At 40.1% G+C, this 17,665-nt stretch overlaps 1 protein-coding gene across 3 annotated transcripts in view; it reads left to right on the forward strand.

Annotated features, from left to right (window-relative positions):
- Positions 1–17,665, forward strand: part of btbd11b (BTB (POZ) domain containing 11b) — a 67,124-nt gene that overhangs the window by 38,906 nt on the left and 10,553 nt on the right. For all 3 annotated transcript variants that reach the window (XM_058646475.1, XM_058646474.1, XM_058646473.1), the window contains exons 2-5: positions 6,519–6,677; positions 13,399–13,603; positions 16,964–17,116; positions 17,374–17,539. In XM_058646475.1, the coding sequence (XP_058502458.1) occupies positions 13,419–13,603; positions 16,964–17,116; positions 17,374–17,539 (504 nt within the window). In that variant the 5' untranslated portion in view covers positions 6,519–6,677; positions 13,399–13,418. The remainder of the gene's footprint in view (positions 1–6,518; positions 6,678–13,398; positions 13,604–16,963; positions 17,117–17,373; positions 17,540–17,665) is intronic.

A 17,665-nucleotide genomic window follows, 5' to 3' on the forward strand; every position in this document is an offset into this window, starting at 1 on the left:
GAACATTTAATGTCACGTGTTATGTTACTTTTGCGTTACTTTCATCAAAACATACGTGATAGGTGGGGCTGAGGTTTAGCTCACATACCACTGCTAAGAACTAACTAGGCCTGTTCATATATCACAAAAACAGAGAAATGTGTTCTTTTTCTTGAGGTGACAAGAACAAGAACAATGTTGGTTCTGGCCTGGGCATTTCATACTTCACAAGGAACTCAAGTGCAGAACTCCTGGGAAGTCCTTGTAATGAATGTCAACATTAACCACGCTATCTTCACATTTCTGGCCAATCACATAATAGTTGTCGGACACCACACAAGAAAAACAATTCAGCCCAGACGATGTGTCAAGAACAAGCTGCAAGAACTCCCAAACGAGGGCTGCAAGAAAATAATGACGTCATTGTTGTGGCGCTGGGAGAGAACAACTGTTCTTGTGGAGTATGTTCAGGCCTGAACTCACACAGTGTCTACAGGCTTTGTCCTCCACATGTGCTGCAGTCAATCCCAGCTGACATAGGGCGAAAAGGCAGGATAAAACCTGGACAGGTCACCAGTCCATCACAGGACCATGACCTAATCACCAAACTGCATTTTTTGGACTGTGGGAGGAAGTAGGAGTACCCAGAGAGAACGCACATGCAAACCTTTTAGCTGTGAGGCAACAATTCTAGCCACTCTACCTCCATGTGGCCCTAGAACTGGTTACTCTGGTCTAATTCAGAGGGGTTTACTATGGATCAAATTCAAAGCAGTCAAGATTTTCACAGTGATCTGGCTCAACAGAACTTGCTGAATGAAAATGCTGATGGTGCAAATCCACAGGTTATGTCATTTATTTCATTTAAGATTTATGTCTTTATTAATGTGAGGACTACAGGCCTACATAGCATATGATACCAGGAAACTGACACTGAAAACTCTGACTTTATACTCATCTTAGCTCACTAACCTACTAAAGTAGCTTGGTAAGACACTCCTCTGAAGTCTGACAGAAAACCTATTTAGCATATTGTTTCCTGGAAGAGGTACCTTGTTATATTTTGGCAAAATAACTACTTGGTTAGGTTTGGGGAAAGTATTGCTGACATTGTTTCACACAGAAGCACAGATGACAGCCATGCACATTCTGCTTCTATTTCTGATTAAAGAACCACATATCTGCATTTTTTTTCTGCCATTTCAGCCAACTGGCGCATGCGACGTGACATGAATTTACAGTCATCTGTAAAAATAATTTGAAACGTGTTATATTACATTACAATCACATCTCATTCACCCAGGCCTTGCTTGAGTAGTTTCATCCAGCCTTCTCGTCTTCATCGCCATCTTATCTGCCAGTGAAATGCAACGACAACGTGTTCCTGCAGAGCGGTGGCATGTTTAGGGAAGTGTATTACTCTCTGTGTCCCTCCGAAATAGATTTAAGTGCAGGGTAGGAGCCACATCGAGGTCAGCATTCCTGCCCCACTGCTCCAGTCAACCCCCGAGACGAGGAAGAGCGAATCTAGGCAACAGTCTGCCTTCTGACAGACAGACACAGAGGACCATGAGTAAACATGAGTAGAAAATGCAATGTTTGCTTATTCATAGGCAGCATTAGTGTCAATCTGTGTGCTCACTTCAAACAAAAAAAAAATATTATCAGTGCTGAAAAATATTCCTTTTCTTTCATGAAAGAAACTTATTGAACAGTGCACAATGTCTTCAATGTCTATATTTGAGAGTTTGCATTGAAGTGTGAGGGTACTGACAGGAGTTAGCATAGCTTAGCACAAATAAACAGTTTACTTTAATGTTTGGCCATCAGTCTTTGCACAAATGTTCATGCAGACTAATAGATAAAGAATTTGGTAGCTAAAGATAACATGGTTTTGGTTATAACCTTAGAATTCATGTACTTTTTAATGTTTATTACAATTATTCTAGTTGACCATGTAGTGGATCCGTTCCGTGCAGCTGGCCATCACAGAATATGACTAAGGTGCATTCAGTGGCATCTTAATGGCAGCTCCTGTACTCATTACTTCTTCTCCAGTGACACTGTCTCGCCTGGAGCCTCCTCTCCTCCTCTTCCTCCTCCTCCTCCTCCTCCTTTCTCTCCACTCTGACACTGAATAGCTGCCATATGGCAAACAGGACTGGTCCACTCAAAGAAAGGCAGGTGCCCAATATCATGTCACACCATCGCATATCTGAGAACAAGAACCAGCTCATTATATCATTATGAGTATGAGCATATCAACAAACTGTTTTTAAGAGCTGGTGTTACATTTTCCACGAGAGAGAGAGAGAGAGCGAGAGGGAGAGAGAGAGAGAGCAGCTATGGTCACTAGCTTGCTGCCATGTAAGAGCTCCATCATTTCCTCCCTGAGGGTAGACAGTGCCTTGCATTAGGACACAGAGAGCCAGTGAGTCACCTTGCCTCTGTCATCGCTGAGAGCTTCTAGCACTTCACTGTCAGCTGGTTATTCCTCAGAACCAATGTTTAGGAGCTGGGCAGTTGTAAACTTAAGTGTAACAACAGTAAGAGTTCTTTTCCACACTCCACATGTGAACATTTCTCATGGTCTTGTCCACATTTTTTGTGGATTTTTTTTGTGAAATACCAATGTGTGGGCACGAAATGCTAATTCATGGCCATGTAATTCATTTGTATAATACTTTGGTAAAAGTGATGCTTGAAATAGCAGGCATTTTAGAATATCTTAACTAGACATAACATACAATCACTCTCTGTTCATCTTGCAGCTTCAGCCCTCTTGCACCCCTTTTTTATTATACCTATTTGGTGGCCACAAATTAGAACCTCTGCCTTGTCCGGTTGGGGTGAAAGGAACAATGGGGACAGAGGAGAGCAAGGGGAGAGAAAAGGGGGGAGAGAAAGGACAAGAGAGGAGTGAGGTAGAGACAGAGGAGAGAGACCAGGAGCAGAAATACAACAATTGTGTGAAGTTATAAGTTTAGACAGGACAGTTCTGAATCAGTAATGACATGTTTATAGTACTACAACGTCATTTCTACAAGCAGCAGCAGAGAGAAATGACACTGATAAACTAACATAATAATAATAATGGTGATGATATGATATGAATGATAATAATAATCCTTGAAACAGGATCTGGATCCTGCAGCCTGCAAGATGAGGACATAGAGAAAGAGAGAGGACAGGAAGGAAAGACAAACTAGGGAGAGAAAGAACAAGGTACCGGGCATGTAATGAAGTCACAGCATATAATAAAGTCAGAAATCATGTAGAATGAGACGAGAACTGAGCTTGTTCTCCACTTATGGACTCTAGTGTTCCATTTTGTGACAGTGTCTACCGCCATCTTGTCAAATCATGTCAAACAGTAAATGAATTCAATATATGGACGGTACAGAAAGTACAAGACACTTATAAAAATAAACCCAGTTCTTTAAAAAAAAAGAAGAAAAAAAAATCTGTCATGCAGTACTTTGCCAAATCACACCTGTAGGGCGTTAGACTGCACATCAAAAGAGTCGGGTCATTACTCCTGTATTCACAGGCTGAGCAGGCTATATTTTTGTTATAATTGTACGAGAAGAAAGTGGGAGCATGAAAAGTGTCAGTGTAGCCCTCCTGCTGCTTGAAACTCCTTAATGGAGGTTGCACAACAGCTCACCAAAGAGCAACAAGGCAATAAAGGAGGTGTTTCAGAGTAATACTTACAGATTAGCTTTTGTTTCTCTTCATAAACAATTAAGTTGACTTGTCTGGAGTTTTGGCTGTAGCAGTTTACACTTTGTTTCAGGCTTGTGTCAGAATAGACAAAGGAGATGTTGCTGCAGCTGTTAAATGCTAAATTTACTGTGGTCTTCTTCTTTTTTTATAAATAAACCTATTTTCTGATGGCATACCTTCATTTAATGTAATGAATAAATAACACAAACACTTGCAGAGTATAATCCCAAGCATGTGAATGTAAAGAGTGATTCTGATGCTTTAATTTCACATAACATGTCAGGCATGTCATATTCCCTTTTGTTAGAAACTCTATGAAGATGATTATGTGGGGAGTTTAAAATTATGATTTGTAGAATTGTCAAAAAAAGAAGTTCAACAAGTGAGTGCTTCTGCCCCATTTTTTCCAAGATAACTTTCAATATCTAGCATTATTGTGTGTAGGAATAAACGATAAACAACAGATTTGGATATTTCAAGTTTATAACAAAATAGAAAAGAAACTCTAAAACGACATAAACAACTATTTTACATAACCAGTATATAGTGTATCTGCCTGTTTTTGGAGTACATGGGGACTCACTGCCCTGCATGTTTTAGACAGACCATATAAGGGCACACAGCTCTATTTATCTGCTTTCCGGTATCTTTTGAATGTCCTAGATATCACAAACGGTGTAGGAGTTATGGTAATGAGAAGAATGCATGCCAAATCCTGTCAGTGATGACAGCATGGTAACAGAAGGGTTAACTCGAAGTGCTACAGTTGATATTTAATATTAAGGAGATACTCAATACAGTGATTTTGAACAAAATCATCAAGCAAAACCAAGTCAAAACAGAAAGAAACACAATCATACGAAACAGCAAATGTTGTCATTTAACAGTTGCCGGTCAATAGTGAACAGTTAGTAAGTAAATGCCTCAAATCTTTAGATCATACTGCAGAAGACTTTGCTGCACTGATACTGAATCTTTCATAATTCAGTCCTGGCACAATTCCGTGCCTGAGGGACCAGCCAGTCATTGGATCAATTTCACTGTGTTAAACACATTTCATCTTCTATCGATAAAAAAGTACATTTTTATTAAACCCTAACCCTAAAGCTCTTACTTTCATCGAGACTTTGACTTCCTTTGATCTTATTAGGGAAAATTCAAATGAATCACCCAAATGGAGAATGTCACCTTTGCTGTAAGCCGGCAGGACGTGCATTAAATTAGCTGAGAGGAACCATTAAAACCAATGCTACCTTTATAAGGGGCTTAAGAAGAGAATCGCCATGTTCAGTTTAAGTTTTACACACTGCAACGACACAAGGATGCACCTCAAACCTGCAGAGGAATACGAAACTGCCTCATCAGTAACTAACATCCAGATGAAAATCATGACGTTGCATTTGAAATATCACATTTCATTATTTCAGTCAGGCTCAGCTAAAAGCCATAATTAATAGCCATATTCAGATAACGTTTAACTGCTTTTTTCCATTACTATGTTAAAACTTATATACAGAGTCTTTACGAATGTGCAATATAGATTGAATTATAGTCTTATATCCCTTTTTTCCCAGCACAACCTATAGGCAATCTGATCACCAACTATATAAACACACCTGAGCAAAAAAGCACTCAAATGTTTTTAAATTGGATTGAATGTCACATTTCATTCAGCAGTTTTCCACTCATCTGACTCCGCCCCACTCTACCTGACAAGACACACCTCCTCATTAAACCAACACTTCTCACCTGTGATCACAGCTGCTCCTCATCTCCTGCAAATCAGCCCTCCCTACGTACTCCAGCTCCTCACTCACTCACCAGATTGTTCTTAGCCCTTATGCAAGACTCTCCAGCATTTATATCCAGACTGACTGAACCCTGGCTCTCACCTCAGCCTTCTGTCCCTGTCCACGTTTGTGCCTCAGCATGTCTGCCTGTTCCCTGGACTGTCTGTCTGGTGAGCTTTCCGTTGGGTTCAACTCTCCGCATCTACCTACCTATACCTGCTTGCTGTTCCCCCTCAGAGAAACTACGTGCATCTCTGCCTCTCTGTCAACGAGTTTCCTTCACACCCCTGCTGATTCCTCATCTCCTGTCTGTTTGCCATGTCCTCTGCTGTGGTTTAAATAAAGACTGTTACCAACTGGCCTGGGCTGTATTGTGCTGCATTTGGGTCCGTACTTCACCCGTTTCATTGAATCTGTGAAAAACCTCAAAGTTCGCTTGTCTCGTTTTTTATGAACAAAAAGATGTTCTATTTTGTGACTTTTGCACAATTATTGCTACTTCTTTTTTTAAATGTGATATAAAATGAGTCATAATTTCAACTCAACAACGCTTAAGATGAAAAAACAGTTTAAAGCCTGAAGATGTGACCTATAAACACACCTTTACGTTTAAGCATTTAACAGACACTTTTATCCAGAGTGACTGAAAAGAGGAATGAGCTACTGTACATAGAAGTCTTGGAAATAAACCACTAGATGCAGAAAGAGGTCATGTAAGGGTGCAATATGGGGATTAGGTCAATTGGATACTCTAAATTGACCATAGGTGTGAGTTGTTTGTCTCTATGTGGATGGACTGGCGAACTGTCCAGGGTGTACCCCGCCTATTTCCCTATGTCGGCTGAGATTGGCAAAGCAGCCCCTGCGACTCTCTGGTGGAGGATAAAGTGGTAGATGATGGAGAGATGGAATTAGAAAGGGGCTGCTGCCTCTTTAGCTCTCCAGGAGAAATCGTCACTTGTTATTTGACCTAAATGCATAAATGAAGACCATCAGTCTGACTCTTTTGTCTCTTCTTCACAGGTGTGCTGAGTCTACCTGAGGGTCTGACTCTTCACAGGGATCATCACCAGCTGCAGCAGCAGCAGCAGCGACCGGGGAAGAGCGGGGAGGCTCAGTCTGAGCTGCGCTCCACTGAACAGTGCTTACTGGCAACAAGAGTGGGCAGCATCTCTGAGCTCAGTGAGTCATCTCTCTCTCTCTCTCTCTGTGTGTGTTTGTCTATGTTTGGGCCTGAGGGGTAAAGTCTGGTTGGAGAAGTGAAGAACCATTGTTGACCCCTCCCTCTATATGCTGCGAATTTAGTGTTTAGAAAATATGAATATCATGAAATGATATGTTTTGAATGTTTTGTTGAGTAATCAAAAAAGAAATGTTGAAATGAGAACTGAGACTGAGAGGCATTGACTAAACGATGATGAAATAGCTATCAATCTGATACAGTTATTTTAGACTTTTTAAAAAAGAAAATATGAAGCACAACCTACTGTATAGGCAGTCTGATGTAAAAAAGTAGTCAAAAAGGAAATAAAATCTATTCGGTCTATTTTATGACTTCTGCACAATTATGGCTACTAAAAAAATATGCAATATAAAATGAATCGTAACTTTGACTCAACAACACATAAGAAGACATGAAGAAATAATCCTACAACATGACAGTTTGCTGATTTTTTTTTATTGACATTTTTGCAGTGAAGAATTTTTGGATTGTATCAGATTTAACATTTTTATCTGATCCAGTAATTTTCAACCAATATCGGACCGATAACGATAATGATATCAGCTCATCCATAATTACTTTAAAACTGAGTTTGCAGGAAAGGTTTGTTTTCATTATTATTATATGTAGTATTATTCTGGCTTTTATTCTACTCAGAACATAATTAATTTTCTGAGCTTAGCTTGGTTTAAGTGAAAGTAATGTGAACCTGAGACATAAAGAGAGTCATTTTATTCCCTCTGTGTTCAAACTGCAAAGAGTTTCTCTTTCTTGAAGCTTCCAGGACCTACACTACACACCAGTGTGTACTTAATCAAGGCAATTAACTTCCCTGTTTCATAAGTAAAGCTGCTAATTTTTCACGAAACTGGAGAAAAGCCTTCACAGGCGAGTGGAGGCTACTGTAGCGTCATATTAATGCCTGATGTTTTTTAATTGAACTTTTCACATGTCACATGAGTTTGATGTTGTCATTTCTATGTAGTTATCCACATATTTTTCGGTGGAAAAGAGCGTCTAATGTCAGGGACTCTACGTTTGAAACATATGTTAAAAGTCTGTGAGTGTTTCAGGCTTTGATTCCTAGAGAGATGAGGATTTGAACTGAAATTGATGACACCTGGTATTTTGGGAAGATATTCAAGAGCTGCAAGTTATTAGCAAGACTATTTCCACCCCCTCCCAAAAAAAAACTCCTCGTTTAAAACACAGAGTTTTGTTTTTAGACTGGCAATCATTTAAAGCAGTACGGAAACCGTATGATTCAAGAGATGGAATTATTCTTGGTGATTTAAAGCAGAGTTTCCCAAACAAAGGGACCCACTTTTTAAAGATGACAAACCTGTGCACCCAACTATTTTCACCACTGTTTCTGTCACATCAATTATATATTTAAAATGGCTAAAGCAGCCACTTCCAAGAGATATCACACCTGCAGTTGATGCATGCATTGAATTAGCAATATTTACATTTTCCAACTCGAATTTCACAGCAGTCACCTGCAGCCACGCTCCTATTGGACGATACCAGCTGTCAATCAACCACACTGGTCATCATGTCTAATTGGAGAAGTTTGGACCACTTTGGAACTTGACATAAAAATATCACACACTTATTGAATGATTTTTTTATTTAACTGGCCAGAGAATACATTTTCATCACTTTGATTGTACCCATTGTTTCCTCATTGAGCCACCAGCTGGTAATTTGACAAAAAAAAAAACCCATAACATCTGCTGGATGAATTGGCCTAACTTTATTCAATGACACTCATGGTTCCCAGATAATCAGTCCTGATAGCTTTTATGACCCCCTGACTTTTCCTTTAGTGCCACCATCAACACAGTGGCTTTTATTTAAATGCCTTATTATGGGCTAAAGTGAAATGACTTGCATTCATTTCCCCGTTGAATTGCAATTTTGGTGACCCGCTGTCTTTAACTGTAGCCCCATCATGTGGCTCACATTGACATATCCATCCATCCATCCATCCATCTTCTACCGCTTATCCTCCACATGAGGTCGCGGGGGAAGCTGTGCCAATCTTAGCTGACATAGGGCGAAAGGCGGGGTCACACCCTGGACAATTCGCCAGTCCATCACAGGGACACATATAGAGACAAACAACCACCCAATTCAGAGTTTCCAATTTACCTAATCCCCATATTGCATATTGTGGGAGGAACCCGGAGAAAACCTATGCACACACAGGGACATGCAAACTCCATGCAGAAAGGCACATTTGCATATCATGTATCATAATCTTGCTCTCTCTGCAGCTTTTTAAATAAAGTGGGAGTTGTAATGTCAATGGCAGCAGCTCTAATGAACTCATTTAAAAATCAGATTTTAGCCTGTAAATTTGACAAACTCTCCAAATGTTAATTAAATGTCTGTTCTGCTCACGATGTGCTCATTATTCACGGGCATCAGATTGTTTTCCAAATGCATTTGTGCAGTGCCAAGTTATTTTCTTGGGCTTTAGGAGTCAATTTTATAAAATAATAATAATAAGTACGTTATAAATATACTATGTTTTACCATTCTGTCCTCGCTTAAACAAATTGCAATAACAAACCAAAGTCACCACAAGAACTTTCTTCTTTTGTCTCCGTTTTGGCCGAAAAACAACAAACAAACCTTTAATAAATCTGTTTTGGCAAGCAGTCAGGCAAATCAGTGAATACATCACCCCTCCCATTTTATATAAACAGATTAAATCACAAAATCAAGATGGTCATTGGAAGTGATGCATTGTTTTGTTTCTTGGATGCACACGACTCCGTAGCTCATTCCAGAAAACACATCTGAGAGCTGCAGCTTTCACTGACAGACGGAAAAAAAACAGACTCACTTGCATATGCAGCGAGTATCTCCACCCACCCTCAGTATCCTCAAGCCAAGTAATAGGGAGAAAAAAAGTTCTGAAGGACTGTTTCTGTTGTCATGGCATCACAATGCCAAGAAAAGGTTGTAAAAATATTAGATCTAGTGTAAACATTTGTCATTGGGAGTCAGTTCATCTCACTGTGTGTATCCTCAAGACCGAGACAGCGGCTGAGAGCAGCACTGAGGGACACTGGCTGCAGCTCGCTGTCCATGTTGTATTGATGAGGCCAATCGAGGACACGTTTTGTCATGTTGACACAGCAAATGGCAGAGCTTAGTTGGATGTTATTGTTATCAGTCGTGGAGAAGAATTCTGTTTACCTATAGGATTAGCTGTGACAGCCCAAACTGAAATTAAAAAAAAATAATGATCGAGGAAAGCAGAGTAGCCAGCAGTGATTGACTGTCACAAATTATATTAGAAGGAATAAAAAAACTGAATCAGAATTACCACCAGCCAGTAGTTAAAAACTAACATCTGCTCAGACTCGTACAATAGATGAAGAGACAAAAATGATGCTAAAGCTGAGATGGACAATTTTCAAACTTGTCATTATTATATGAAAACTGATGGCACAGTGAAATGGTGAGAGCAAATGTCTGTGCTATTGTCTCGTCAGCTGGAATGCATTTATTTTTCACAGACGAAATGATGAGTGGATTTAAATCACAGATGAACTGTGTTGCACTTCATTATTCAAAACAATGAAGGGAACAATGTTCATCTGGTATCTATCATGTCTTTATGCTCACAGAGACGGCGGGAAAAAAATAACTCCCAGGTTCCTCTTGACGCCAACCAGGAAATAAAATACATAAAGTAGCCACTAGGAGGCAACTACACTGCTGATTTTAATGTTGTTGCCACCTGAACACACCTTTCTGGACACAGAAGTTGTCTGTAGCCTCTTTGCCATTATTGATTTCTTGATTGCTCATCCACAAGGCCTCTTCTAGAATCTTCTATATTTATCAGAACTGACAAAGCCTCTTTTTATTAGAGGGGAAATGTTTAAAAAAAAAACTTAGAAGCCCAGTTGCCACCGATTCATAATCGATAATAACATAATGAAATAATGACTTATGGCCAAAAGTGATGGCTGTGGTTTTTGAGGTCAGAGTGACCTTGTTATTTGATCCTTCACCACCAAATCAATTATTAATCTATTCTTCCCAAAGGTGTCTCTTAACAAAACGTGTTAACAAGTTTGGGAGGATTGGACAGAAATAAAAATATTATGTCTTCAGTCTGGGCTGAAAATCTGCTTCGTATGTCGGGAAAATCGTTCCCTGACATTTAGACTGGATTTTAGAGGTTTTGTCGCGGATTTAACTCTTTGTGTTTTCTCATTTTCTCTTCTGCCAAAATGTCAAATTAGCATATTTCAAATGACTTGTAAATATCAATTGCAATTATCAGGACTGCTGGAGTGGCATCATCATCACCCAGTCATACCCGACAACATGCAGCTTCAAAGATTTCCTTCTTACAGTAACGTTTGTGTAACTCACTCAAATGAAATCTATTTGCAGCAGCTGATACAAATAGACAAATAGAATGGAATTTGACGTTTCTGTAGGTTTAGTCTCTTTCTTACCGAGTCTTTTCACATTGGACAAAACTATTAGCAGGAGGATGAAAAGCTTAGCATCCTGAGTGTGGATGGCCACAGACGACCATTAAATGTAGACAAGACTGCTTAGCAGCAAATAACTGAAACACAGAAACTGTCGAGGTGGCAGTGGCTGCAAAGAGCTGCAAGGACCCATTCGTCATTACCCAAAGTAAATCCGGTTAGTGTATTTTTTTTTTTTCCTTTAAAAGCTTGAGTATAATTGCTTCGTCGGAAATGAGAGGCATTTTCTCCACTTGCAAAGCGTGCACACTGAACAGCCTCCACACCCTGTGAAGAAATAAGCCCTTTTAGTTGTTCTGTGGCGGCTGCATCATCACTGACTGACCTCAAGAGCTGCCACCTCTCATAAAATCCAAATCAAAGCAGTGCCATTGTGCCCTTGAAAGTGGCATGTTTGTGTGTTTCTGCATTTCTCAGGCAATTTGTGCACTGCCCCTGCTCCGCTCAAAGGAAAACGCCGATGAAAAACACCTGAAGAGCAGGATCTGCCGCGTGTCCTCCACCTCCTCTTCTCTTATTAGCATACCAAATGAATTACCCAGGATGAGAGCATATTGATTTAAGGCTTGGACCTTATAATGAAAAGGATATTGATATTTTATGTGGTTAAACTTTTGTTCGTCCTGTCTTCTCTCTAGGCCAAAGCTAATCCTTGCAGCTGATAGCAGGTTGAGAGTTTTTTTCAGCAGTTATTTCAGTTCAGACCTGCTAAAGGAGGTAGACACACTTTAAATGTTAAGCTGCTGCTGGTGCTTCACTGTTGCTGCACTCTTAGAGTTTTACCAATAATCTTCTCTCTCATCCCTGCTGCCTGCCTGCTTTACCAACATACTGTAGGAACGTCGCAAGTATATGCTGAAGTAAGACGTGTGAAGTGGCTGTTACTCATCATAGCAGCCCATCTTACCGTACAAGGGTACAGTTACAGGGTCTATCTGTGTCTGTGAAACGTGTTAGAGGAGAAACAGATTGCAAAAGGCCTCTTTTTGAAGCCAGAAAAAACACCCAGTAGCATTATTTAGTTCCTAGTTCTTGCTGTGGAAACACAACTAAAAAGTGTTTGCATGAGGTGGCCATTTCTCTGCACTACTCTTTCCTGCTCATTGCATCAGTAGATGATGTTTTCTGTCCGCACCATAACACCGTTCCCAAAGGACAGTTGAGAGATTGATAGTAATGTTGCATGAATGCTCTTCCCTCAGCCAGGCGTCTTTTTCACAATCGTCTGTCACATTGTCAGTGTTAAACGGAGCAGCACATAGGCCCCATTTTGATGCTAAAGAAAACCTATATTGTCCGTGTAAGTGAGTGTTTGTCCCCGTTTTCTTTTGTGTCCACAGACATTCCACACAAGTGCCATCATGCTCTATTAATTATTGCCTTTCACTTTGTCGAAAATGACTCGAGACATTTGGAAACATCGGGTTAGATCTGTTTTTAGACTGACCTCCGCATCAGAACTTCATTATATTTTGTCCTATTGCAGTGGGTTCAGAAAGGAGGAAGAAGCAGCAGAAACCAGTCAGTGCTGTAATAGAACAAGAAGGCACACTCAATAATAACCACAGTGCCGCAGTCATGTTTTCAATAAGACGTTGCTATCAGACTGGGTGCGGAATAAATCAAACTCTCTTGATCTTTGATTAATTGGACTTTTCCTTGAAGTGTTTTTTTTTTAAGAAAGTAGCTGAACATACTTTCCCAACAACTGTTTACGTCCGTTAACTTCCATCCAGAGTGAATTCAAATTTTCTTTAGCAGAGTGCTCCCAAGCTTGATTATTCAAGCCCCACTAGATGACCTTAAAGTATGGACAATTATGCAGAGGAAATCGTTTTGAGTAGCCAACGATTTCTGTAAATATTCATTCATTTTGTTGTGCTCTTGCCCTGTTCCCTCTGTGAGCTGCACATAAAGGACTGCTATGAACGCTGTCTTTTCCTCACTGTGGTTCATGGAAACTCTCGATTTCCCCTGACAGAGTAAGCTAAAGAAGAAGCGATGAAGATGATTCCTTTTAAAGGCCATGTGCTCAGGATATTCCTGTTTTTTTTTTTTCTGCGCACACATTTGCCTCTCACTGCTTGTGTTCCTTTTGTATAATCCTGTGTTTCGAAGCCTATGATTCATCTGTGTTTTGTTTTTCTGTGCGTAGGTGACTTGGTGTCCCGAGCCATGCACCACCTACAACCACTGTATGTGAAGAATCACAACAATGGGACACCAATCCATCAGAAGAGCAGTGTGATTCAGTGGTCACCTGAAGCCATCTACACTCTGTGTTATTTCATGCACTGCCCTCAGATGGAGTGGGAGAACCCGAATGTGGAGCCGTCCAAGGTCACCTTACAAACAGAGAGGTGAGAAACACACACGGTGACAAAAACAATACTCGTTTTAAATATATAAAAATGCCTGTTATGTTCACACCAGCTGAGTGCACATAATGCTGGTGTAGCCTATCAGCTCCACGTTTCTGATTCTCAGTACAGCCGTGTTTAGGTGTCGTGCTGCCCAATCTGCACACAGGAAGTGATTTGTTTTGTGTTAACAGCAACACGGTGCTAGTAAAGCGAGACGACGGCAAACAGGCTGGAGTATGACTGAAAACACAAAGAAGTACAGAATTGTCTAACAAACACTTGAATTCTACTGCTTAAAAAAGGGGTTTGATGGTATAAATGCTTGAGGGCTCGACCCTGCGCTGCTGCTGTATACACACCATAGACCATGTATAAAAATTGATGGAGCCTTTGAGTCAAAATTCAAGTCCAAGGAGTTGAATGGAAGTAGCAATTTGAAATGATGTGATTGAAAGATGGTCAAAAAGAGACAAGAAAAAAAAAAAAAGGTAGGAATGATAAGTAAACAATTCTAAATACATTACCGCTGTATGTAACCCAATGCAAATACGACATTTTGTTTTTGTGTACAATTTGACACCATGTCAACATGAACTATACAAAGTCTATACATGTTTAATGCATATCTTTAACAATATACCTTTTCAGCAAAGTCTTTGTAAACTGTACTCTCTTTATTCACCTCAGTTTTACTGTAGTGCAAACGCTGCGTTTTCTCTATCTACGAACATTTTCTGTATGTTGTGTTTGTGCCGTTCTACATTTCACCACATCCATAAACTTTAAAAATAGCAAGTTGGGTTCTCTATATCCTACATTGTTTACGATCCTTATGGCTCTGTAAAATAGCAACATATGGTGTGAGTGTGTTATTTCCCCCATCAGTGAAGAATGTTTTTATACAGTGAAGATAAAAAATATATATAATCATTGCAGAACAAGTTAAAATGATAGTATCCATTAGACCTCTGCACCTTATGCTATGGGACAATGAAAATATTGATATTTTAATGTTCACCAAGACAACAATAAAAGGCCATGATGAGACCACAATAAGAAAACGTGGAAACTCTTTTCACTCCTGCATCTGACAAGCTTTTTCACCTCTGAATTAAACTTAATAGATTCCAGATGTTTTCCTGTGGAAAGAAGTTGTATTTTAGTGAATTGTTAGTTGTTGGCTTCTCGAGTGCGCCCGCTTAGTGACCTGAGGAGGGGCAGGAAGGAGCGTTCACAGACGTCTGCTCAGTCAGAATTGATAATTACTGCCTCTGACGTCATGGGACATTATTGGGCTGTAGGACTGTGTAGGTGACTTGTGGCTTAATGACATAAGGATTAGACAGTGTTTCCTTGGTTTTAATTCCCTTGTTCTCTCGCTCTGTAGTTTTTGGACACTTCATATATTAACCAAAACAGTAAAGCACATTTTCCTGCTGACTCCATTTCTTTGTTTTTTCCTTTTTTCACTCATGATATTCCACTGTAGTGTATGTGTATATATATATATATATATATATATATATATATATATATATGTATGTATATATATATATATAAAAGCACTGTCAGCTTCATTTTCCCCTGTACGATTTAGTGGAGTTTTGCCTCAGTCGATGTGAAGGTCTAAGGATAGAAGGTGTCACTTACTGTACAGACTGTGAAGCCCTTCGAGGCCAACTGTGTTTGTGATGTTGGGCTATATAAATAAAGTAGAAATTGAACTGAGCTTTCGGCAGAGGTGGGGAAATAGTCCTGACAGCTGAGCCTGATCAGTCGTCCTCTGGGGCTCCAGGCTTTATCGCCTGCAGTGGAGCAAGTTATCAGCTAACATGCGTCCCATGTGTCCAGCTCACGTCTGCTTTACTTCTAAGCACCATTTGTAAAGAAAATCACATTTATGTGGTTTTTTTTTTGTTTGACTAATTTTAAGCACATTTCCAGAACCAAATTAAGGGAAAACCCCAAAGCAGCGACAAAACCTCTTCATCTGTACTTCATCACTGTTTTTGAAAGAGGTGCCCATGGCAACAGAAACACTTTGAAGTGTATGTGAACGAGTGTTTCTGTCGGGCATGTAAGGAATGTATCGCTACTATACGTTTCGTGCCTCTTGATTAGGTGTCGTGTGCCGCGCTTTAATGAAGTCTGCAGATTCAGTAACAACACATGGCTGTAAGTCAGTTCTCCTTTGAAGTGAGTAAAGTAAAAGGGGTTTGATCCTCCTCTCAACTCGCACTGATGAGCAACATTAAAAGTGATTGACAGATGTACGACACGGTTGTGTCAAAGACAGTTCAGGCATTAAGACGCATATACTGAACAGTAAATCCAGTTTGATTGTAAACACACAGCATAGAGATTTGCATGTTCCACCTCATATAAAACACATCTATTAGTGAGATTTTAGACTGTATCCAGTGACTCTCCTCTCCTGTTTGTAAGTGTGTCAGAGAACTACAATGGCCTTCAAATAGTAGAAAGGATGTTGTGTGTCTTTGGTCTGTGGAGCAAGCTTCTTCTCCAAAGCACAATTGCACACTCGGGCTGCTGTAGAAACACTGCGACACAAGACAGCAGCCTCCGTACAGCAAGCCCCTTGCCTAAAGTACAAACAAAAGACTTCTCTAAAACTATGAAAACCAAGCTATTTTCATTTTAAAGTGAATTTATGTTAATAGAAACATTTTTATGGGCAGTATAGTCAACAAATCCTCCTAAAAATGTGACTCTGAAACCTTTCAGACATCGTTAGCAATACTAAAATGTGAATGATTACGCTCTGATGATTTAATTTTAAAATAGAAAACTAGAAAAGCTGTATTACTTTTTATAAATTAAACATTTATGTCAAGCCTACATGCATATATGAAGACATACTGTAAGTAATAAGATCTTTGACAATATGTAATTGTGTGTTATGTAATGTAATGTCTGGGACTGTTTTTTTTCCCATGAGGGATAGAAATGATCTGCATGTTTTGCATAATGTATTTATGACACTTTATGTACTGCCTTAGTGAATATATATTTATAGCCACATGTTACACGTAGGAAGGTCAAACTGGAACATCATGCATATGTATCATCATGCATATGGATTCCACGTGACTGCAGTAAATTGCTGATGCAGGATCAGTGGAGCAGAGTTCTGTAACTCATCCTTACTCATGATCATTGACATCATGTGTACTTAGGTCCTAGGTGATTAGGTTTGTCCTGTTCTCAAACATCTGCCACAATAAGCAAGATCTATAAAATAACACAAGCAATTATTAGGAGTGCCAGTATCACTAGTGCGACTTCAGTTGAGTGTGTACGTCTGTAGTCAACATGTGCCTCTATCTCCCCCCACAGGCCATTCGTGATGCTGCCACCTCTGATGGAGTGGGTGCGCGTGTCTGTGGTTCACACCGAGCACAGACGCAGCTTCTCTGTGGACAGCGATGATATTCGGCAGGCAGCCAGGCTCCTGCTGCCTGGAGTGGACTGTGAGCCTCGCCAGCTCCGGTACGACTGCACGCAGGCTCCCCCACCTTTAGGCTGCAGAGCGTGTGTGTGTGTGTGCATGAGTCAGTACAGTTATACATATGAAACACGCACAGGAATACATAATGCAAACTCATAATCGGTGAAATAAGCAAAGGAACACACTTATCCGCCTCACACTGTTGTAAAAAAAATAAAGCTTGCCAGGTGTTTAGGGAAAATGTGGTGCATTGCAAATAGTCCTAAGAGTCAGCATGCACTGTGTGCTTTCCCTTCAGAACGGATGACTGCTTCTGTGCCTCGAGAAAACTAGATGCCGCATCTACCGAGGCAAAGTTCCTGCAGGACCTGGGCTTCCGTATGCTCAGCTGCGGACGCACAGACCTGGTGAAACAGGCCGTCAACCTCCTTGGGCCGGATGGCATCAACAGCATGAGTGAGCAGGTTAGAGACACAGTCAACACACTAAATAATGCATATGCAGGCACATTTTTATGTACACACATCAATAGAGATACAAACACACACACACACACTTGTACACAAACCTGTGGGTTAAGTTTTGTTTGC

This window comes from Solea solea, chromosome 12 (genome assembly GCF_958295425.1).
Source record: "Solea solea chromosome 12, fSolSol10.1, whole genome shotgun sequence".
Classification (NCBI taxonomy): Eukaryota; Metazoa; Chordata; class Actinopteri; order Pleuronectiformes; family Soleidae; genus Solea; species Solea solea.